General features: G+C 39.9%; 1 protein-coding gene across 9 annotated transcripts in view; it reads left to right on the top strand.

The window, feature by feature from the left end:
* The first annotated feature begins 5462 nt into the window (after positions 1-5462).
* The window catches only part of abhd3 (abhydrolase domain containing 3, phospholipase), a 102714-nt gene continuing 84623 nt past the window's right edge, over positions 5463-23553 (top strand). For all 9 annotated transcript variants that reach the window (XR_006311389.1, XR_006311391.1, XR_006311390.1 and 6 more), the window contains exon 1: positions 5463-5729. Coding sequence is in view for 6 of the 9 variants with exons in the window: in XM_043688230.1 (XP_043544165.1) it covers positions 5520-5729 (210 nt within the window). In the remaining 3 variants the exon portion in view is untranslated. The remainder of the gene's footprint in view (positions 5730-23553) is intronic.

Below are 23553 nucleotides of genomic sequence, written 5' to 3' on the forward strand. Positions count from 1 at the left end.
ATAGGATAGTGAAGAAGGCGTTTGGTATGCTTTCCTTTATTGGTCAGAGTATTGAGTACAGGAGTTGGGAGGTCATGTTGCAGCTATACAGGACATTGGTTAGGCCACTGTTGGAATATTGCATGCAATTCTGGTCTCCTTCCTATCGGAAAGATGTTGTGAAACTTGAAAGGGTTCAGAAAAGATTTGCACGGATGTTGCCAGGGTTGTAGGATTTGAGCTGCAGGGAGAGGCTGGGGCTGTTTTCCCTGGAGCGTCGGAGGCTGAGGGGTGACCTGATAGAGGTTTACAAAATTATGAGGGGATGGATAGGATAAATAGACAAAGTCTTTTCCCTTGGGTCAGGGAGTCCAGAACTAGAGGGCATAGGTTTAGGGTGAGAGGGGAAAGATATAAAAGAGACCCAAGGGGCAAATGTTTCACGCAGATGGTGGCACGTGTATGGAATGTGGTGGAGGCTAGTACAATTGGAACATTTTAAGAGGCATTTGGATGCGTATATGAATAGGAAGGGTTGAGAGGGATATGGGCTGGGTGCTGGCAGGTGGGACTAGATTGGATTGAGATATCTGGTCGGCTTGGACAGGTTCGATCGAAGGGTCTGTTTCCATGCTGTACATCTCTATGACTCTATCTAAGTCATATAATCATGAGAAGCTGGGGCCCAAGCAGTGATCCTTGCAGTACTAGTCACTATAATTTGAAAAAGACCCATTTACAGGTATTCCCCTTCTCCAATTCCTGCCTGTCAACCAAATCTTAATTCATGCCATTCGTGCTTTAATTTTTCTTACTAACCACTTATGAGAGACCTTATCAAAAGCTTTTTTGAAATTCCAAATATATATATCTACTGGTTCTCCCTTATCTATTCTATGACTTACATTCTCAAATAATTCCATTAAATTCCTTAAAAATAATGATCATTCTTTCATAAAACCATGTTGGCTTTGGCCAATCCTGTTTTAATTTCCAAATGCTCTGTTTTCTTATATTTTATAATAGATTGTAGCATTTCTCCCACTATTGATGTTAAGCTAACTGGTCAGTAATTCTGTTTTTTCTCCCTTTCCCTTTTTAACTAGTGGGGTTACATGTCCTTCAACCTGTAAGAACTGTCCCAGAGTTTACTGAATTTCAGAAAGTGACCATCAGTGCATTCAATATTTCCAGAGCTATTTCCTCTAGCACTCAGGGATGTGGATAACCAGGCCTTAAATGATTTGTTCAGCCTTTTACCCCATTAACTTCCCAGGCAGTATTTTCTTACTAATATGATTTCCTTCATTCTGTGCTCTCTAGACCCTTGGTCTCCTAAACATTTCTGGGGGGTTATCCATAGACCTCTTTTGTGAAGAGAAAACCAAAGTATGTGTTCAATTCTTCTGCCATTTCTTTGTTCCCAGTTATTAATTTCTACTCATTTCTAACTGTAGAGGATCTATATTTGTCTTAACTACTTTACATTTTATAGAAAAATTTATAGGCAGTTTCTATCCTCTGTGTACTCTTAATCTTATGCTTTATCGTCCTCCTCTTGATCAAACTTTTTGTCCTCTTTTGTTGAATTCTAAAATATTCTAATCCGCAGGTTTGCTGCTTTTTCTGGCAATGTTAAATGTCTCCTTTTTGCATCAAATACTATTCCAATAATCTTCCTCACTAATGTTGTCCTTTGCTAATAATGCTACTCTGCGTCCTTTCCCATTTTGTTCTGAAATAATGAATAATGTTCAGTTCCCATCCTTAGTCATCCTGTAGCCTTTTCTCTGTAATTGTAACTACATCCTAACTGTTTATATCTATTTGGGCTGCTAATTAAACTACCTTATTACAAATGCTCTGCATATTAAGACACATTTTTAGATGTACGTTTTTTAACCTTTTTAGTCATTTTGACTTTATTTTGCACTATAGCAACATTTGTTTGTCACTTTGTTTTTTTCTGCCTTCCACTTTTGCTTCTGACACTGTCTTTTGCTCCTATCTTTGTTCCTCCATCCTCTGCCTGCCAGTTCTAAGAAGGGTCACTGGACCCGAAATGTTAACTCTGATTTCTCTCCACAGAAGCTGCCAGATTTGCTGAGATATTCCAGTGATCGCTGTTTTTGTTTCAGATTTCTAGCATCCAGAGGTCTTTTGGTTTTTGACTTCTTAGATCCACTCAGTCAAGTTTGGATCGGACAACCCATTACATTACATAACAGTTTGATAATGGCCATTCATTTCTATCTACTACAAATTGTTTTTGGGTTTTCCATTTTGCTGTGTATAAACATGGGGGCAGGCTATGGGAAACTCCATAGCCTTCTGCGTTTGCCCATCTTTAAACAAAAAGATGTGTGAAATCCCTGTACGTCCATTTTTAATCAGGTGGTTGCTAGGGACATGATATTGTCTGTCGTCCAAATGCCAGTTAAAAAAAATGATTTAAGGCAACCATCTCATCATTGCGTGTCTTATAATTAAAAGCCTCATCTGTAAATTTGTAAAATGATATGTTGGAACTGGTCATGGCAAAACTATAATGCAGAATGTTAATAAGTTCGTAATACTTGTAATACAATTTGAAACATAACACACAGGGCAAATGTTTCTATGTGTTAATGTTTTGCTTACACCCATCACATCTTGGTGGATCTCCAAATCAGCAGCAATGAGGGAGCAACTGCTGATATCAATGTCCTGTTCCATGTATGCTCCAATAGACTGAGCTCTGATCTACTGGATCTCTCCACATGAATGATGACCACCCTCCTCAGACTCACCCACTGGAGGCTTTAGTGCCATTGTCAATGGAGACAACGATCTCTGCTGACCCTGGGGGAAGCTATGAGAAGATGCCCACAATGCAGCTGGTACATGCCACTCCTCCATCTTCATGCACAGTGGCATCTCCATTTATTCCTGAGAAGGAAAGGAACCTGGAGGGAAGTACAGGTGCAACATACTGCTCTTGACTAACGACTAGTGCACTGAGACCATGCGATTGGATGCATGTCCTCGCAAGCAATAGATCTGATTCTCCTTGGCAGTCCATTCAACAACCTCATGGCATATGACCCATGTCAGGATGTCAGGATGACTGTAACCTGCAACTTTATTGTGCAAATGTTTTCCTTGGAGACATCTCTGTAACATTTTAAAACACAACAGTGAGCTTTCCAGATCCATCTGGAGGTAGGCGGAGTGCTGAAAATCTGGCTGACATTGACTTTAGAAAGTCTTCCAAAGATTATTGCTAAATCCAATAATAGCAACCATCTTTGTTGGTCTGTCTACAGTGTTTAAACCAACCACTAAAATATATATAAAAATGTATACGGTTAATGTAGAAAATATATATTAACAGTTTTTCTGATTGTGACACATGTTACAGAACAGGTTATAGGTGGTCTTAATGGAGTGATAGAGTCATAGAGTTGGATATAAATACAGACCTTCAGTCCAACACATTCATGCTGACCAGATATTCTGAATTAATCTAGTCCCAGTTACCAGCATTTGGCCCATATCTCTCTAAACTCTTCCTATTCATATACCCATCCAGATGCCTTTTAAAGGTTGTAAATATACCAGCCTCCACCTCGTCCTCTGGCAGCTCATTCCATACATGCACCATGCTCTGTCTGAAAAAGTTAGCTTTTAGTTCTCTTTTAAATCTTTCCCCTCTCACCTTTAACCTATACCCTCTAATTTTGGACTCTACTACCCTGGGGGAAAGATCTTGACTATTTACTCTGTCCATGCCCCTCATGCATTTATGAACTTCTGTAAGGTCACCACGCAGCCTTTGATGCTCCAGGGAAAATAGCCCCACCCTATTCAACCTCTCCCTCTAGCTCAAACCCTCCAACGCTGGCAACACCCTTGCAATTCTTTTCTGAACCTTTCAAGTTTAACAACATCTTTCCTATAGTAGGGAGACCAGAATTGAATAGCATATTCCAAAAGTGGCCTAACCAATATCCTGTACAGCCTTAACATGAGCTCCCAACTCCTATACTCAATGCACTGACCAATAAAAGCAAGCATACCAAAATGCCTTCTTCACTATCCTGTCTACCTTTGACTCCACTTTCAAGAAGGTATGAACCCGCAATCAAAGGTCTTTTTGTTTGGCAACATGCTCCAGGACCTTATCATTAAGTATACATATATTACCCTGCCAAAATGTAGCACTTCACATTTATCTGGATTAAATTCCATCTGCCACTCCTCAGCCCATTGGCCCATCTGATCAAGGTCCAGTTGTACGCTGAGATAACCTTCTTTGCTGTCCACTACACCACCAATTTTGGTGTCATGTGCAAGCTTCTTAACCATACCTCCTATATTCACATCAAAATCATTTTGACCCCATAGAAACAAGGTTAGAACCTTTCATGGGATCACTTTCATTTCAAACAGATTGGCTTAATTTCTGACCCCATTGCTCGGAAGAAGGTTAGAGTCAGTAGCTAGTGAATGGAGTATGAAGTGGGGACCAAAATCAGTGGCTTCAGTCTTTCCAACATGGGAGAAAGACAAGTGTACAGAGTTAAGTTACAGATCAACCATAAGCTCATTCATCGGTGGAACAGACTCAAATGACAAATGACCTAAACATGTTCCTCTGTCCTGATGTTCCTAGACTGGCTGAATTATACTGAAGCTGACTGTGGTTGCGCAGAATATTGGAAATCCAATGAACATGCAGCGTGATCACTTGTGGCTCTTTTCAAGATGAGCTCTCAGTTTAATTTACGGCATAATCTCCAAAATTAGATATGATAAAAAATTAAACATCAAGCTCCTAAAGGTTCTTTCCTCCTTTTCAGCATTGCTTGCTATGTAGAGTAAGCTGCAAAGTGCAACACTTACTTTATTCTGTTGTATGTATACTTTAGTCATTTCTCCGAAAGAATTTAATTCATACTTGTTTCAGTGAGCAGTGATTTAATCATTCATTAGTAACGAAACTAATATTGTCCTCAAGCCTGAGAATAAAACAAGCTCTTAATGAGGCACCATGGTGGCTCAGTGGTTAGCACTGCTGCCACATAACGCCAGGGACCCAGGTTTGATTCCATCTCGGGCGACTGTCAGTTCTCCCGTGCCAGCATGGGTTTCTTCCAGGTACTCTGGTTTCTTCCCACAGTCTGAAGATGTGCAGGTTAAATGGATTGGCTATGCTACATTATCCATAATGTCCAGGGATGTGCAGGATAGATGGATTTGCCATGCGAAATGCAGGGTTAGAGGGTGGGGAGGTTGAGTCTGACTTGAATGCTCTTTGGAGGGTCAGTGTTGAGCTGATTAGCCTATTTCTACAATGTAGAGATTCTATTCAAAAAATTATATGTAGTTTGGATAAGTGAGGAAGGAATGTAACGTGTGATGCTATCTCTCCAGTAGGTGGCATTTAAATGGCTGAGTAGATGCCTTAAACCTATAAATAGAAGCAGAAGAGGATTGTGCTGGTGTATGAGGGTTGGGCTGAAGGACGCAAAAATCTAGCATTACAGCCTCTGTTTCTGATGAGCAGTGCTAGTGACTGGTCTTTATTTGTAACCAGTAGCACAGCAATGATCGATCTGAGACATAATGTGAACACATTGACCAGAGATCTGAGAGTGTATTTAGAAAATCAGGTCAAAATCAATCTGCCAGGTTCAGGGGTAGGTTTGTCTCTTGTTTTAGGATTCGGTGCTGCCTACATCTGTTATTACCTGAACTCAATTGCAAAGGTAAGCAAGAGGTTTATTGCTTTTTATTTATCAGTCTGTTGTAAAGTCTGCCTGATCAGGTCCTAAAAAGCAAAAAAAAAATTAAATGATTTACAGTAATGTTACATATTTTCTCATGTCCTACATCTTAAGCTGTCTCTTACTTTGCCAGAAAAAGGTTTGCAGCTAAATCGATTCCTGTCAGGATAAGATGAAGTGATTAAATCTCTGCTGCAGACATTGGTGTTATTATAACTGTTTGCATTTTATTTTAAAATCTCCAATCATAAGTTTCTACTATTGTATCGAATGGTCAAAGTTGTCGCTTCCAGATGTATCTGTAATACATATCTGTACTAAAGTCAGTGACACCTTCTCAAGCTCGAGTTCTCAATATGCGTTGTTCCATTCCATTCTTTAATTTTGTTACCTTAATACACCATTGGCCTGTGGCCAATATGTTCAACCACATGTCTTCTGTTGTGCAATCTCATTCTTTCAATATCAATGTGAACTTTTCTGTTAATTTCTCTATCTTTTATTTGTTGTTAGCCTTATTTGAATTGCATTTTCAGAAGTCACAACTGCTTTGCAATTAGGCTGACACCATAGCTATTTAAAAAAATTCCAGTTGCCTTAATTTCAGGAATCTATTGTTTTGAGCACACAGCCTTAACCTGGTCAGCAATTAAGTTAGCAGTGTGATAGTTATTGTACTGAGATGAGTTTTGAGTTAATCTATTTGGCTATATCTTCTGTGTGCTTTTTTTAATGAAAAGGTACATACCTATAAGGCAGACAATTATCATTTATCAGATATATTAATAAACTGTTTTAATTACTAATCATACACTGACATATTTCATAGTATCTATTTCTTATTCATGACTGTTGATGCTCTTTCAAAATATTTGAGAAAATTAAATTGCAATCTTGAGAGCAATATATATGAGTAATTGTGATCATTATTAAAATTAAACGATTTAATGATAGATGAACTATTACATGTGACCAGCAATAAAAGACAAACGAACGATTACTTCACTCTCAAATCCAGTAAACAGAACACATTGATATTGACAACATTGCACAACCTATAACACAAGAGGTATTGCACCTGAACCAAGTCAAAGTTCATTAATATATGTTGTCGACTCCCAAGCTTTCACACTCAGAAGTCTTGTCTGTGGAAATATAGATAATAAAATGTCAAATAATAAATGGTAATTTTAAAAAGTAGTGTCTCTGATATGATACAGTCAGGCCTTGTGCAAAATATTAAATGCTTTCCATAGTCCTCTGTGTGCTAGGACAACAAATTAAATTTTATACATATTTATTTGGTGGTAGAGAACTAGTATATTGCTGAAAAAAAAGACACATTTTGTCAAGTTTTTCATCTTGCGCTCATCAGGACATTTCACAAGAAATACTAATATAAAAAGGGGAAACAACATTTACAGTGTATGAAAAGAGAACGTTACTTAGTTGACAAATTGGTGGAAGAATGCACCAGTTAATGATTGAGTCAATTAACTGCTAGGCATTAAATTTTAAACCAGGCAGTTGACAATAATCAAGGCATTGACATGAGAAATAAGCTAGAGGAAAAGTTGCCTCCTATTTTACTGAGTTGAAGCAACACAATGTGATTACAAGTTCTTTCTCTCTACAAAGAATTGGGCATTTTGTATTAATACATGTAGCTTCTGGTACATGCAAGGGCAACACGTTACAAGCCCAACTGATGATTCAACTTGGTTGTCAGTATAATTCTTCACACATTCAGAATTATTTCAGAAGTGTTGCCATTTGCAGAATCACATCTAATGTTGAACACTGTTGTGAGCTTCGCAAGTGCAAACTGCTTGGGTATGGACAGTATCTTGTTTGCTATAAACAGCTGAAGGAACATGCAATTTGACATGATCTACCAGTCTTTGGAGCATATGACCTACCTAACCAGCATCACAACAGTTCATATAATGTTATTACTTATGAGTTTTTTTAAAAACTTCAAAGTTGACATCACTGGCCAGTATTAAGGGTGAGCCACATTGCTATGGTCCTGGTATCACATGTTGGCCAGGTAAGGATGGCAGACTTCCTTCCTAAATGGATATTAAAGAATGAGGTGGGTTTTTATGACAATTGATAGTGATTATATGGTCACAATTGGGCTAGCTTTTAATTCCAAATTTTAATGAATTCAAATTTCTGCAATGGGGAGATTCAAACTCATGTCCCCAGAACATTAGACTCGAGCTCTGGATTAATCCCTTTGTCACTACATCACCACCTCCTGTTGTGATAGGCAGAAAATCCGTTTGGCTTAATGTTTACATCCTGTTAGTGTTGCAATTACATAGTAATAACTGCTAGCTTCACCCATTGTTCAAACCTTTGAAATTCCTTAACATTCCAGGGTATACAATGCCTAATCAGGGTAGCCATTATCCTGCAGGAAGACTTCGATGTCCCTATTTCAGCATTACAGTTAACATATGAATAGCTCTATGTCCCAGGTTGCCAATACATTATAACGCATGTAACCAAAGGAATCCCAAAACATATGAATCAGTGCACATAGGATTTTAATAGACAGTAGTAGCTCATTTCTCATTTAGGATGCCTTGGAACAGAAACTCCTCTACTGCTCCATTTCAAAAGTTATTTTCATAAGTGCTGTCCTTTCTGTTGCAAATAGATGAATCTCTTAAACAAAGTCAATATCAGTTTTTTGTTCCCTATTTCATTTGGTCGGTTTTATTTCCAACTAGACAACTGTATCTATGTAAGGAATTATAAGCTGTAAATCTGCAGATACCACTCACCCCTCTTAAGTATAAATATAAACTTAAATATAAAAACGCAGATTGACATTCCAACACGGTATGAGGGTGTATTGCATTATCATTGATGTTGCCTTTCAGCTGAGATACTAAACTAAGACACTATTTGGTCTTTTAAGGGTCAGCGTAAAAGATCCCATGGCACTATTTAGAAGGAGGACAGGGAAACTATTGTTCAACCTATGTCACTAAACAGATTATCTGCTGCTATCACATTGCTTGCTATCAATGTAAACTTGTAGCGTGTAAATTGGCTGCAGCATTACCACAGTATTCACACTTCAAATGTATGACATTGAAAGGTCATGAAAGGCATTATACAAATGTTAGTTCATTGTCTCCCCATAATTTCAAACAAAAATTGTATTTAGATTTAATACATATAACAGAATAGATATCAGAATGAAAACATCTTACAATTTATCCAAAAATTACAGAGGTTTATAAAACCATGAGGGACATGGATATGGTGAATAGCCAAGGTCTTTTTCTCCAGGGTGGGGAGTTCAAAACTAGAAAGCATAGGTATAGGGTGATAGGGGAAAGAGTTAAAAAGGACCAGAGGGAATAGCTTTTTCCAAAGAGAGAGTGACGTATGTAAAGAATGAGCTGCCAGAGGAAGTGGTGGAGGCTGGTACAATTACAACATTTAAAAGACATCTGAATGGGTATATGAATAGGGAGGGTTTAGAGGGATATGGGCCAAATGCTGGAAAATGGACTAGGTCATATTGGGATATCTGGTTAGCATGGATCAGTTGGCCCAAAGAGTCTGTTTCCATGTTGTATGACTCCATGACTCCAAATCATCTCCTTACGTTTTTAAAAGTGTGGATTACTTAACATAGTACAAAATCCTATTATAATAAATGTCTATAGGGCCCTAGTTGCTGGCCTATACTGGGTACATAACACGAATCTCAAAAATGCATAATAACATAGAATTCTAAATAATTTACAGGACAATATTTGGTTTTATACAAGTTTTACGATCCAGATGAGCCTATTTCCATTATCTCATCTCATTCAATGAGCTATGCTTTTAATTTTAAATATTAAAGCAACATATTTCTTTAAGGTGCATTGCGTGGGCAATATGACAAATTCACACCATGCACACCACAGTATATGTAGATCATGGTTTCTGTGACATGTGAGCACCTAAAGTAAGCCTATCGAGATACAGGTGTTGGGATACAGGCGCCTGCTCTTAGAATAGCAAATACAATACCTGCCACGGTCACTGGTAAGGTCAGAGTCAACTGTGGAGAGATTTCTGTTAAGCCATGCAGTTTTATAAATTTTTTAGTTCTTTATTTGTTACCATTACGTTCTTAGTGAAATTATTGATAAGATTTTTTTTCTCCCAAACCTTGCATTATTTTTTTCAATTTGGGAAGGATTTTCTTCTTTTAGAGAAATCATCCTTAAGTAAATCTTACAACTGCTTTTCCAATGTAAATTATCTAGGGATTGAGTTTGCCAAAACACCCAATGGACAGAGTCATATTAGTTGCAAAATGTTGCAGTTAGCAGTTCTTTCAACATTTACGGGTTATAAATGCAAACAGACATAGGGCACACTGACACTGATATTCTAATAGAACATAAAAGAGTTATAGAAAAAAGATACAGTTTACAATTCTCATGTTGACCTTTTGGGCTCATAGTGGAAAGTGTACATTGAGCTCCTGTGCAAATTCAAAACTGTGAAAATCTTGTCTGTAGTTTCATTTACTTGCACTTGTTCAGAAGGCAAAGCAGCTGTGAAGACAGAAGAGAGAGAGTTTCTGCTGTAAGCAGCAAACTCCATGTCAAATTTGCTTCTTCAGCTCATTCTCTGAGACATGGGAATTGCTTCTGAGTTATCATTAATGGCATAACTCATGAACATCTGACCTGGCTAAATTAACCTACAGTATTCAACAGCATTGATTTTTTTTTCCAGCTAATGGCCTTTAACAACTTGAAACTATCTAGAGCCCACGAGCTGTTTCAGAATTTTTTTTATTTGTACATGAGATATGGGTGTCACTGGCTGGGCCAGCATTTATTGCGCATTTCTAATTGCCCTTGAGAAGGTGGTGGTGAGTGCACTCTTGAACCACTGCAGTTTATTTTGTGTAGGTACACTCACAACGCTATTAGAGAGAGAATTCCACAATTTTGACCCAGCAACTCTGAAGCAATGATGATAAATATTTCCAGGTCAGGATGGTGAAGGACTTGGAGGGGGACGTACAGATGGTGGTGTTCCCATGTATCTGCTGTCCTTGTCATGGTAGAAGGTTATGTTCTTAGGTTTGGAAGATGATGTCTACAGAACCTTGACAAATGTTTTCTGTGCATATTGTAGATGATACACATTTCTGTTACTAAGCAATAACAATGAAGATTCAGTATGTTTGTGAATGTGATGCCAAGCAAACAGGCTTTTTTGTCAGGATGGTGACAAGAGTGTTGCTGAAACTGCAGTTTTCCTGGCAAATGAGGAGTATTCCATCACATTCCTCACTTAAGCCTTGTAGATTAGAAGGGTTTTGGGGATTCCTACAGTGTGAAAGCAGGCCACTTGGCTCATCAAATCCACAGCCTATAACCCTGCATTTCCCATGACCAATCCACCTAACCTGCACATTTTTGGACTGTGGGAGGAAATTGGAACAAACCCCATGCTGACACAGAATGTGCAAACTCCACAGTCACCCAATGCTGGAATCAAACCTGGCTCCCTGGTGCTGTGAGGCAAAAGGGCTAACGACTGAGCCACTGTGCCACCCAGGATGATTCAGGAGATGAACTACTCACTGCATTTTCCTAGTCTCTGATCTGTTCCTGTAACCACCTGTACTTAGATATATTTCTTATTCATTTACGGGACATGGGCTTTGCTGGCTGGGCCAGCATTTATTGTCTGCCCCTAATTGCCCCTGAGAAGAAGGTGAGCTGTCTTCTTAAACTGTTGCACTCCATGTGTTGTCAGTAGACACAATGCTGTAGTGGAGGGAATATGGCTTATCCAGTTCAGCTTCTAATTAATGATAACCACCACATTGTTGGTAGTTGAGGATTTGGTGCAATTAAGTATCAAGGGGCAATGATTAAATTGTCTCTTATTGGAGATGGTCATCGCCTGGCCTTTGTATGGTGGGAATTTTATTTGCCACTTGTCAGTCCAATCCTGAATATTTTATTGGCCTTGCTGCATTTGAACTACTTCAGTACCTGAGTCAATAGTACTGAACATTGTACAATCAGTGAACATCCCTAGTTCTAACCTTATGATGGAGAGAAGGTCATTGATGAAGTAGCTGAGATGGTTCAGCCTAGGGCACTGCTCTGAGGAACACCTGAAGAGATGTCCCACAGCTGAGATGACTGACCCAGCAACCAAAATCATATTCCAAATGTGCCAGGTATGTGTCAGTTGAATGTGGTCTTGATGCCAAGGGCAATCATTCTATCCTCACATTGTGAATTCAGCTCTTTTGTCCATATTTGACAAGGCTGGAATGGGGTCAGGAGCGGAGTGGTCTTGGAAGAACATAAACTGTACATCACTGAGCAGCAGCAACAGGAGATGCTGCTTGATAGCAATATTGATGACACCTTCCATTACTTTACTGATGATCTGATGGGGCGCTAATTGACTTGGTTGAATTTATCCTTCTTTGTGTACAGGACATAACTGAACAATTTATCCATATTTTCAGGTAAATGCCATGTGTCGTAGCTGTATTGGAACAGCATGGTTAGAAGTATGGCAAGTTCTGGAGCACAAGTCTTCAGTACTATTGCCGAAATATTGTCAGGGCCCTTAGCCTTTGCAATCTCCAGCAGCTCCAGTCATTTTGTGATATCACATGAAGTGAATCAAATTGGCTGAAGGCTGGCATCTGTAATGCTGGGAATGTTGGAGGAGGCTGTAATGGATCGTCCACTCTCCACTTCTGGCTTAAGATTGTTGTGATTGCTTCAGCCTTATCTTTTGCACTGATGGTTCCCCCACCAATGAGGATGGGAATATTTGTGGGGCCTCCTCTTCCAGTGAGTTGTTTGATTGGTTATCACCATTCACAACTGCATGTGGCAGGACTGCAGAGATTAGGTCTGAACCATAGTTTATGGGATCACTTAGCTCTGTCTATCACTTGCTGCTTATGCTGTTCAGCACACAAGGAGTCCTTTTTTGTAAGTTTCCTTTTAAATGCACCTGGTGCTGCTCCTATCATGACCTCCTATACTCTTAATTTAATCAGGGTTGATCTTTGTCTTGATGGTAATGGTTGAGTGGGGTATATGCTAGGCGAAAGTGAGGACTGCAGATGCTGGAGATCAAAGTCAAGATTAGAGTGGTGCTGGAAAAGCACAGCAGGTCAGGCAACATCCGAGGAGCAGGAAGATCGACATTTCGAGCAAAAGCTCTTCCTTCATCATCATTAGATATTCATCAAATTCAAATTCAAATTCCACATGACTATGGTAGGATTTAAAACCTGGTTCTCAGAACATTACCTGAGTCCCCGTATTAGTAGCCTAGCCACTAGACCATCACCTCTAATGTCACTCTATTTAAGGAAGTATGTAAATTTGATGGATGTAGATCAGAAAAGGTTTATCAGACTAGTACCTCTAATCAGTGGGCTATTTATGAGGTAAAGTAAGAATGTTAGGCTTGTATCTGCTGGAGTTTAGAAATGCAAGAAGTGAATTGATTGAAACATATAACAGACTGAGGGATCTTAACAGTGATGGTTTAGGAGAGGATGTCTCCACTTATGGGAAAGTATAGAACTAAATGTCATTTTTTTTTTAAAAAGAGGCAGTTGACAAAGGTTTTATGGTCACAATTAGACACCTAGTTCTAGATATTCATCAAATTCAAATTCAAATTCCACATGACTATGGTAGGAATGATTTCCAAAGACTGACGCCACTGAGAAAATTTTCACCTCACCTATATTAAATGGGCAATGCCTCTTTTAAAAAAAAAATGACATTTAGTTCTATACTTTCCCATAAGTGGAGACATCCTCTCCTAAACCATCACTGTTAAGATCCCTCAGTCTGTTATATGTTTCAATCAATTCACTTCTTGCATTTCTAAACTCCAGCAGATACAAGCCTAACATTCTTACTTTACCTCATAAATAGCCCACTGAGGTACTAGTCTGATAAACCTTTTCTGATCTACATCCATCAAATTTACATACTTCCTTAAATAGAGTGACATTAGAGGTGATGGTCTAGTGGCTAGGCTACTAATACGGGGACTCAGGTAATGTTCTGAGAACCAGGTTTTAAATCCTACCATAGTCATGTGGAATTTGAATTTGAATTTGATGAATATCTAGAACTAGGTGTCTAATTGTGACCATAAAACCTTTGTCAACTGCCTCTTTTTAAAAAAAAAATGACATTTAGTTCTATACTTTCCCATAAGTGGAGACATCCTCTCCTAAACCATCACTGTTAAGATCCCTCAGTCTGTTATATGTTTCAATCAATTCACTTCTTGCATTTCTAAACTCCAGCAGATACAAGCCTAACATTCTTACTTTACCTCATAAATAGCCCACTGATTAGAGGTACTAGTCTGATAAACCTTTTCTGATCTACATCCATCAAATTTACATACTTCCTTAAATAGAGTGACATTAGAGGTGATGGTCTAGTGGCTAGGCTACTAATACGGGGACTCAGGTAATGTTCCCGTATTAGTAGCCTAATAGGTTTTAAATCCTACCATAGTCATGTGGAATTTGAATTTGAATTTGATGAATATCTAGAACTAGGTGTCTAATTGTGACCATAAAACCTTTGGCAACTGTCAGGAAAAACCCATCTGGTTCATGAATATTCTTTAGGGAAGACAATCTGCCATCCCTACCTGGTCTGGCCTACATGTAACCCCAAACCCACAATAATGTGAGTGACGCTTAACTGCCCTCTGGGCAATTAGGGATGGATAATAAAAACTATACAATACTCAAGATGTGGTCTCATCAGTGTCCCACATAGCTAAAGTATAACTTCCCTACTTAATGCCACTGAAAATTAATAAATATTTTATTAAATTTCCCAGTTACTTACTGTACCTGCATTCTAGTCTTTTTTGCAATTTATGTACTGGGGCACTCAGATCCCTCTACCTATCAGAGCTCTGCAATCTCTCACCATTTAGATAAAATGCTTTTTAAAACACTTCTTCCTTCCAAAAGACACCAGATAATTATAAATTGTTTGTTACAGTCTACTATACATTTGAAATTGTACTTTATTTACTTTAAATCAACCTATTCAGAGATTTTAATGCACACCTCTAGAGCAGGAGGGACTTGAACCCAGGTGATCTGGTCCAAAAGGTGGTAGCCCTGAAATCTATCAATGCACAAATCTCAATGTATTAAATCAGAGTGCAAATAAGTGACACTGCTGTAGATTTGGAATTATTACATAATTATCAATGTAAGATCAAGTTATATGACTGAAAAAATGGATAAGTATGGAATATAACTTCAAAAATACCCATTTTTGGATGTAGTATTGTCTTCAGAATGAAAGAGATTTATAAATTAATTGGCATTCTCTACATTTGATGAAAACATTATGTAGAAGGTAAAGACACTCCATAGGAGGGTTGTGGAAATACTCATCAATACTTCCTGCTAATTAATATTTTATAGACTTGTGAACTGTGAAAACTTGCTTCTTAACCAGTTGGTTTTCTTTACCTTTATGCTGATGATTTTATTGCACAAAGTTGATAGCTGCAAATTTGCACGTGTTCAATCCTTTAAAACAAAATTGTAAAAAAAACAAAAAACAAGAAGTACGTACAACTCTTCTGTGCATTCAAAATTCTTTTAGAAGTTATAGACCAAATAAGATGATGTGCAAGTTATACTGTTATGTTGCAAATATGTCTTAGTCAACAAATAACTGGATATGAGAGTCTGATGCAACAGAAATGAATTGGTTCAAGTACTAAAGGGCATTCAATGTGGAGTTTATTTTTAATGGTTTAGTGAGGTTCAAAGGGCATTGAATATTTACACAAGTTTTTTTCTGCATGAGTAGTTAAAGTCCATTTCATTAAACTGGGTCAGTTTAACCTGGCTGTTCATTAGCAAAGAAAGAAGGTGCATGTACTATAAATATTTCTGTAAAAAAGACATGTATAGAGAATTAATTCAATAACATTTGATTTTTTTTGTGTCTAACTTAACAGACGTTAAGTTCTAAATTGTAGGCAGGATTTTCTGATGACTAAAACCCGATGACAGGGTTTTCAGGAGAAATAGAAATCACCTGCATTAGAAGAACATCCACATATACCACATATACCAGGAAGTAGTGGACTTGCATTTAAATTTCTCCTGTTCTTGAATATGGTTCTTGAGCAGGCTGAATGGCCTGCTCTGCTCGAATTTACTATGTTTCTACATGTACTCCCTTTAATTGTTAGTTCTCCCAAAATATTTCACCTCACATTTTTCTGACTTAAATTTCATTTCTGACTGTTAACTCCTCTGACCAGCGTGCCTAATATCCTCCTGTAGTCAAACTCTTTCCTCCTTGTTGCTTACCATACCACCAATTTTCATATCTTCTGTGAACTTAATGATCATACTTCTTCACAGTCATCATTGGATCATTATGCATGACAAACAGCAAGTCTATGGTACAGTTCTGGACACAGGCATGCTGTCATAAAAAACAGCCTTCAACCACCACCTCATGAAGTCAATTTTGAATGAAACTTGTCAAATTGCCCTGGAAGCCCAAAGGTTCTTAGCCAGTCTGTCATGCAAGACCTTGTCAAAAATCCACATAGACTATATCAATTGCACTATCCTCTTCTACCTCCAACCATCTCCACAAAAGATTTAATCAAATTTGTCCGACGTGATCCCCCTCTCAGAGCCACACTGACTACCCTTGATTAATTCTTGCCTATCCAATTGGAGACTAATTCTGTCTGTCAAAATTTTTTCTAATTGTTTCCCTACCACAGATGTTAGACTCAAGCTTATGGTTTTCTGATTTATTCCAACCAAACATCTTGAATAAATGTGACCTGAATGAACTGTTGCAACAGCAGGGTGCCAAAATTTGGTCATTGCATGTACAGACAGTGCTTTTGATAATCACTTCAATAATAATCAAAATTGCAGTGAAGTCTATGGAACACACAAAACAGATAGTGCTGGAGATACTCAGCAGGTCTAGTAACTTCAGTGAAGAGAAAAATAGAGTCAATGCTTCAAGTCCAGTCTGATGGATGCTGTTTTGAGCATGTTTAAAGGGTCACTAAACAAGTTGCAGTCAAAGCACTTTTGACTTACTTTTGCTGAGGCAAAGTTTCTGGAAGCATTGTGGCAAGCTGTTGCAGCAATTTAGAGGTTTCTGCTGACTGCTGAAAGAGGGGAAAGGCTCACTCAATGGTGCAGTTTTGTTGTTGCAGCACCATTTGCTTTACAGCACCATTTGCTTTACAGCAAGTGCAAGTCATGGAAGAGGGGATCGGAGAGATAAAGCTTTGCAAGGGAGGAGAAAGAGAGATCTCCATAGAATTCCATATCCACAATAGATCTTCATACCACTATATGGAAGTTGAGCCAGCAGCAGTGCCTCAGGAAGCTATTATTCACAAATAAGAGCTTTACAGAATTGTTGCCTCCTTCACACTGACTTGGGACAATGAAACAGAACAATGATAGCTCTCTGTGGTGTTATGGTCGCCACTGGTTTTACATTCTATGGTATTAAATCATTGATTGGCCATTTAGTAGCTTTAATTTGTTCACAAGTTGGTGGGGAGCGTTGGTAGATGGCACTGCTGGTACACATCTAATTTTATGGATTAAAATGGTTTTGCCCCACTGGCCATAAAATTCTAGCTATGGGTTCTCCCAAGATTAAGAATAGAGACAAGTTTGCTGAAGATACTATCTGTCTCAGGATGCCATTCCCAGTACTGCAGCGTTGACCTGGATGAGGGGAGGGCAGGACAGGTATCCGACACTCACTCCATCATTGAGGCCAATTACAATATTTATAAAGCTTGTTAAGAACTTGAGGGTAGAAATGTAATTTTGAAGGGGGCATAAAGCTTTCAGCATGTTTCTGTCCAATATCATCAAGGGAGATGGATACAAAGAGGGGAGAGTAGTCATGGCTGTCATCAGACATCACCCCAGTCCAATTGAAGGGGTAAGAGGGCAAAGGAATACTCAGCAATGGATATGAAAGGGAGAGGGAGCACAGAGGTCAGAAATAGTGTGAGGTTATCACTCATCAGTTTTGCACCTCCTTTCAAGGCACATGGGTGGCTACATATCTAAGATAATGAATGCAGCTCAGAATGCAGCCAAGACTGTCATATTTTGGATCCTGTACAATTGAGGAGCCTCACAGTTTGTGGGAATAGTAGAACACTAAGCACTGTCCCAAGTACCGGTTAACAGAAACCGAAGCCATGTAGGTATCAAAATGTCCTTCCATATCAATTACTGCCTCTGTTCAAAACATTTTATTGTTCTTTAAGTCTCTTATTAATGTGGCTATAGTTCCTGTAATCACTGTAGTTCCTAGGGTATGGGGACACTCACAGTGCTTTAGAAAGAGTTCCAGGATTTTGACCCAACAACTGTGAAAGGTAATATTATTCCAAGTAAAGATAGTGAGTAATTTGAAGGGCAGCTTGTCCTCCTAAGAGTTTGGGTCATGGCTTTGGGAAGTGCAGTGTATCTTGTAGATGGTACATGCTGCTGGCATGGTGAGTCAGTGGTGAAGAGAATGAATATTTACAGTGATGTATGGCTGCTAATCAAGTGGGCTGTTTTGTCCTGAATGGTGTCAAGCTTCTTAAATGTTTTTGCAGCTGCCCTAATCCAGACAAATGGAGAATATTCCATCCCACTCATGATTTATTTCTTGTAGATGGTGGGGAGACTTTGTCAGGAGTCAGAAGGCAAGTTACTTACTGCTGGGTTCCTAGTCCCTGACCTGATCTTGTAGCCTCTGCATTTTTATGGCTGATCCAGCTCAGTTTATGGTCCATGGATGTTGATAGTGTTAATTCAATGTTTGTTACAAATGCTCATTCATGTCACACAAATGGTGGCACGGTGGCTCAGTGGTTAACACTGCTGCCTCACAGCACCAGGGATCTGGGTTCAATCCCAGTCTCGGGTTACTGTCTGTGTGGAGTTTGCACATTCTCCTAGTGTCTGCATGGTTTTCCTCCAATAAATCTCTGGTTTCCTCCCACAATCCAAAGATATGCAGGTTAGATGAATTGGCCATGCTAAATTGCCCATAGTGTTCAGGGATGTGTAGGTTGGGTGCATTAGTCAGGGGAAAATGTAGGGTAGGGGAATGGGTCTGGGTGGATTACCCTTCAGAGGGTTGGTGTGGGCTTGTTAGGCCAAATGGCCTGTTTCCACACTGTAGGGATTCTATGACCCTAAAGTCCAGACAGTATTACTTTCCAGTTGTCAGCCCAAGACTTGATATTGTTCAAGGCTGTTGCATGTGGATATGAGTGCCTCAATATCTGAGGAGTGACAACTAGTGAAAGACATTATGCAATCATCAGTGAATATCTCCACTTCTGACTTCATGGTGAGAGAAGCTCATTGATGAAGCAAATGAAACTGGTTGGGCCTTGGAGATGATCCGGAAGGACTCTTGCAGTGATTGCCTTGGACTGAAATTCTGGACCTCTAACAACCATAACAATCTTTTGTGTTAGGATGACTCTGACCAGTAGAATGCTGTACCTCTGTTTCCCATTTATTCAAATTTTTCTAGGTCTCCTTAATGTAACACTCAATTGTTGGCATGATGTCAAGGGAAGTCATTTTTGCCTCATCTCTAGAAATTATTTCTTCCATGTTTGGACAAGGACTGTAGTGAGATCAGGAGCTGATTGGCCTTGGTGGAAACCAAAATGATCATCAATGAGCAGGTTATTTATTTGCATGTGTCTATCGATTGCATTGTCAACAATCCCTTCCACCACTTCATTGATAATTGAGAGTAGACTGATTAGCAGTAATTGGCTGGGGTGGATTTGTCCCACCTTTTAGGTACAGAAGATAACAACAATTTTACATATAGTTAGGCAGATGCCACTGTTATAGCTGTACTGGAACAGCTAGTTCAGAATGCAGCTAGTTGTGCAGCACGCATCTTAAGTACTATTGCCAGTATCTTCACATGAATCAAATTGGTTGAAGACTGGTGCCCATGATTCTGGATATATTATTTGGATTTTCAGAAAGTGTTTAAGAAGAAACTCAATAAGTCAAGGACCCATGGTGTGGGGGTAGTATATTAACATGGCTAGATGATTGGCTAACTAATAGATCACAGAAAACTAGGATAAAAGTGAGCATTTCCAGGATGGCAACACCTAACATGTAGAGTGTCACAGAGATCAATGCTGGGGCCACAATTATTTGCAATATATATTGACTCAGAAAAGGAAAGTGAATCAAGTTTAATCAAGTTTAAGATGACACAAAAGTACATGGAAAGGCAAGTCGTGAGGATGGCACTGCAGAGGGATACAGATAGATTAAGCAAGTAGGCAAACTCTGGCAGATGCAATATAATGTGGGAAGTTATGATATTGTTCACATTGGCAGGAAGAATATATGAGCTGAATATTATTTAAATGGAAAACGACAGCAGAAAGCAGAAAGCTTTGGGATCCATGAATCACAAAAAAGTTATATTACAAGTTCAGCAGCTAATGGAGAAGGCAAAACAAAGGCTAGTCTTTATGTCAATGGGTAAGAATACAGATCTTAGTAAAACTACAGGGGCACTAATTAGATCAGATGAAGAATATTGTAAACAGTTTTGATCTCCTTACCTAAGCAAAGAGAAATTGGGGAGAAAGTGAGGTCTGCAGATGCTGGAGATCAGAGATGGAAATGTGTTGCTGGAAAAGCGCAGCAGGTCAGGCAGCATCTAGGGAACAGGAGAATCGACGTTTCGGGCATTAGCCCTTCTTCAGGAAAGAGAAATTGGGTTTGGAGGCAATCCAGAGAAAGTTCACGAAGTTGATCACAGATATGGAGAGAATTTCTAACCATAACAATCTTTTGTGTTGTGGGAATAAGCCATGAAGGCAGAGTTGAGGATTATCAGATTAGGCACAATCTCATTGAATTGCAGGGCAGATTTGGTGGGTCAAATGGTTTACTTTTGCTCCTAAATCTTAAGGTTTTTCCTGTATATTTGAACAACTGAAAGATGGTCTCATCAGAAATAGTACTGTTTTAGGCCAAAGGGATCCAGCTGTGAGAGAGGAAGAACAGACTCAAGAAAATTATCGTCACGTTTCATTCTTTCACTCATTAAAAGAATTTCCACTGCACTTATATTAATGGGAAAGGAGTTTGCAGTTTGATTGACAATTAGACTCTGATTAGAACAATAGGCAATGCCTTTTCCAATGAGTGCAAGAAGAAATATTTGCAGAAAATCCAACAGAAAGCTCAAGACCAGAGGACAGGATATAGATATTGCAGGCAACAATGAACCACAAGGATATCCAGCATGAGGAAGCCAATGCTCTAATTGCAAAACAAAAGCTGAATAACTTTGCCTATATATTTAGAAAAAAGAAACACACCTATAAAGATGGCTGCCTGAGTTTGCAAATGTATATTTTATGAATTTTTTTCTTCAATGTCCGAGAATTCAGCAGATGTAGATCCTGCACATTTGACCATCGAACTGACAATGCCTCTGCCCGTCCTAGGCATTTTCCAATTGCACATAAAGTTTGGAGAACAGCTAATGATTCCAGAGAATGGAACTCACAGCAGACACAGTCAGCACTAAGCTCCACCTGATCACCAGATATCCTCCAAATCTCCATGTCCCCTTTTAACTTGTACAATGCCCAACAGTCCATTTCCGCCAGTTCTCACCCCCTCCCCCCCCCGCCACCCATATGGAGACCCACCACTTGACCTTTGGCCTGGACTGTACTCCATATCCCTGGGTTTCTAATTACCTTGTGTCTCTATGCTCACCCATGGAAGCCATGGTAGTGGTCACTGCCAATAACCAACCCTATCACCCTGTCCCCCTCATTGCCTTCCATCCCCTCTGATGTTATTTCACCTAGCCCCGTGCAACAGAGATTCTTTGCCTACCTTTGTCCTCACCTCCAAACATGCTCTGTTTTCCCACTTCCCAACTTTGACTCTCTCACCCCTTTTGACAGTGATCCCCATGCTGCCCCTACAGGTTCCCATTGCACCCTCCCTAATGATCAACACAAGGACCTCCAGCAATCTATTTGCATTAGACCTTCAACTGACTTTGTGCCTGCAGCTCCCCAACTGATGATATACAATTGACCTGACTGCGATGGTCCCATAGGACTGACCATTGATCATTCCCCAGTCTGTTGTCAGACATATCAGCTGACCATAGCCTCCCAGAGCCACTGGACTGTGTGTAGGCTTTACTGGTGATTGACAGCACTCAGGCCCCTCACTGATAGCTCCAAACCCTTGACTGGATGGAAGACTAGCCCTGCCCACCCACTTTCCAAGTCCATCATTTTCTATATAGATAGTTGATACATTCTGTATGTGAGAGATTGACAATTTGGTGTTTCACACAGCAAGATGTTATTGCCCACTCCCAGAGAGATCACTATTGATAAAGACTGCAAGCACCCTGACTGTATCTGCACAAAAGAGCATGTCAATATGGCAGTGCTGACAGCACCATGGCACTTTAGCCAGAACCAATGGCGATCATTACTGCTGCCACTCCATACCTTGTTTGAACTGTGGAAAATGAGATCACAATGCTGTATTCCTCCTCCGGGCTTACAAGAAAAAATTTAAAACATGAGGACTCAATACAGAAAGTAGTACTGGTCAGAGGCAGCCGAAAAGTTTCTACGGGACTGCTAGAATTCATTGACTGGTCCCTATTCAAGAACTCAGCAGCCATCCTAGATGAGCATGCCACTACCTTTACAGACTTCATTAGCAAATGTGTAGAAGACTATATACCAAAGAATTCTGGATTAGTGGTGCTGGAAGAGCACAGTAGTTCAGGCAGCATCCGAGGAGCAGTAAAATCGACGTTTCGGGCAAAAGCCCTTCATCAGGAATAAAGGCAGAGAGCCTGAAGGGTGGAGAGATAAGCTAGAGGAGGGTGGGGGTGGGGAGAGTAGCATAGAGTACAATAGGTGAGTGGGGGAGGGGATGAAGGTGATAGATCAGGAAGGAGGGTGGAGTGGATAGGTGGAAAAGAAGTAAGGCAGGTAGGACAAGTCATGGGAACAGAGTTGAGCTGGAAGTTTGAAACGAGGGTGAGGTGGGGGAAGGGGAAATGAGGAAACTGTTGAAGTCCACATTGAAGCTCTGGGGTTGAAGTGTTCCGACACGGAAAATGAGACGTTGTTTCTCCAGGCGTCTGGTAGTGAGGGAGTGGCGGTGAAGAAGGCCCAGGACCTCCATGTCCTCGGCAGAGTGGGAGGGGGAGTTGAAGTGTTGGGCCACAGGGCGGTGTGGTTGATTGGTGCGGGTGTCCTGGAGATGTTCCCTAAAGCGCTCTGCTAGGAGGCGTCCAGTCTCCCCAATGTAGAGGAAACCGCATCGGGAGTAACGGATACAATAAATGATATTAGTGGATGTGCAGGTAAAACTTTGATGGATGTGGAAGGCTCCTTTACGGCCTTGGATGGAGGTGAGGGAGGAGGTGTGGGCGCAGGTTTTACAATTCCTGCGGTGGCAGAAGAAGGTGCGAGGACGGGAGGGTGGGTTGTTGGGGAGCGTGGACTTGACCAAGTAGTCACGGAGGGAACGGTCTTTGCGGAAGGCGGAAAGGGGTGGGGAGAGAAATATATCCCTGGTGGTGGGGTCTTTTTGGAGGTGGCGGAAATGTCGGCGGATGATTTGGTTTATGTGAAGGTTGGTAGGGTAGAAGGTGAGCACCAGGAGCGT

The sequence above is a fragment of the Chiloscyllium plagiosum genome, chromosome 4 (assembly GCF_004010195.1).
Source record: "Chiloscyllium plagiosum isolate BGI_BamShark_2017 chromosome 4, ASM401019v2, whole genome shotgun sequence".
In the NCBI taxonomy this organism is placed as follows: domain Eukaryota; kingdom Metazoa; phylum Chordata; class Chondrichthyes; order Orectolobiformes; family Hemiscylliidae; genus Chiloscyllium; species Chiloscyllium plagiosum.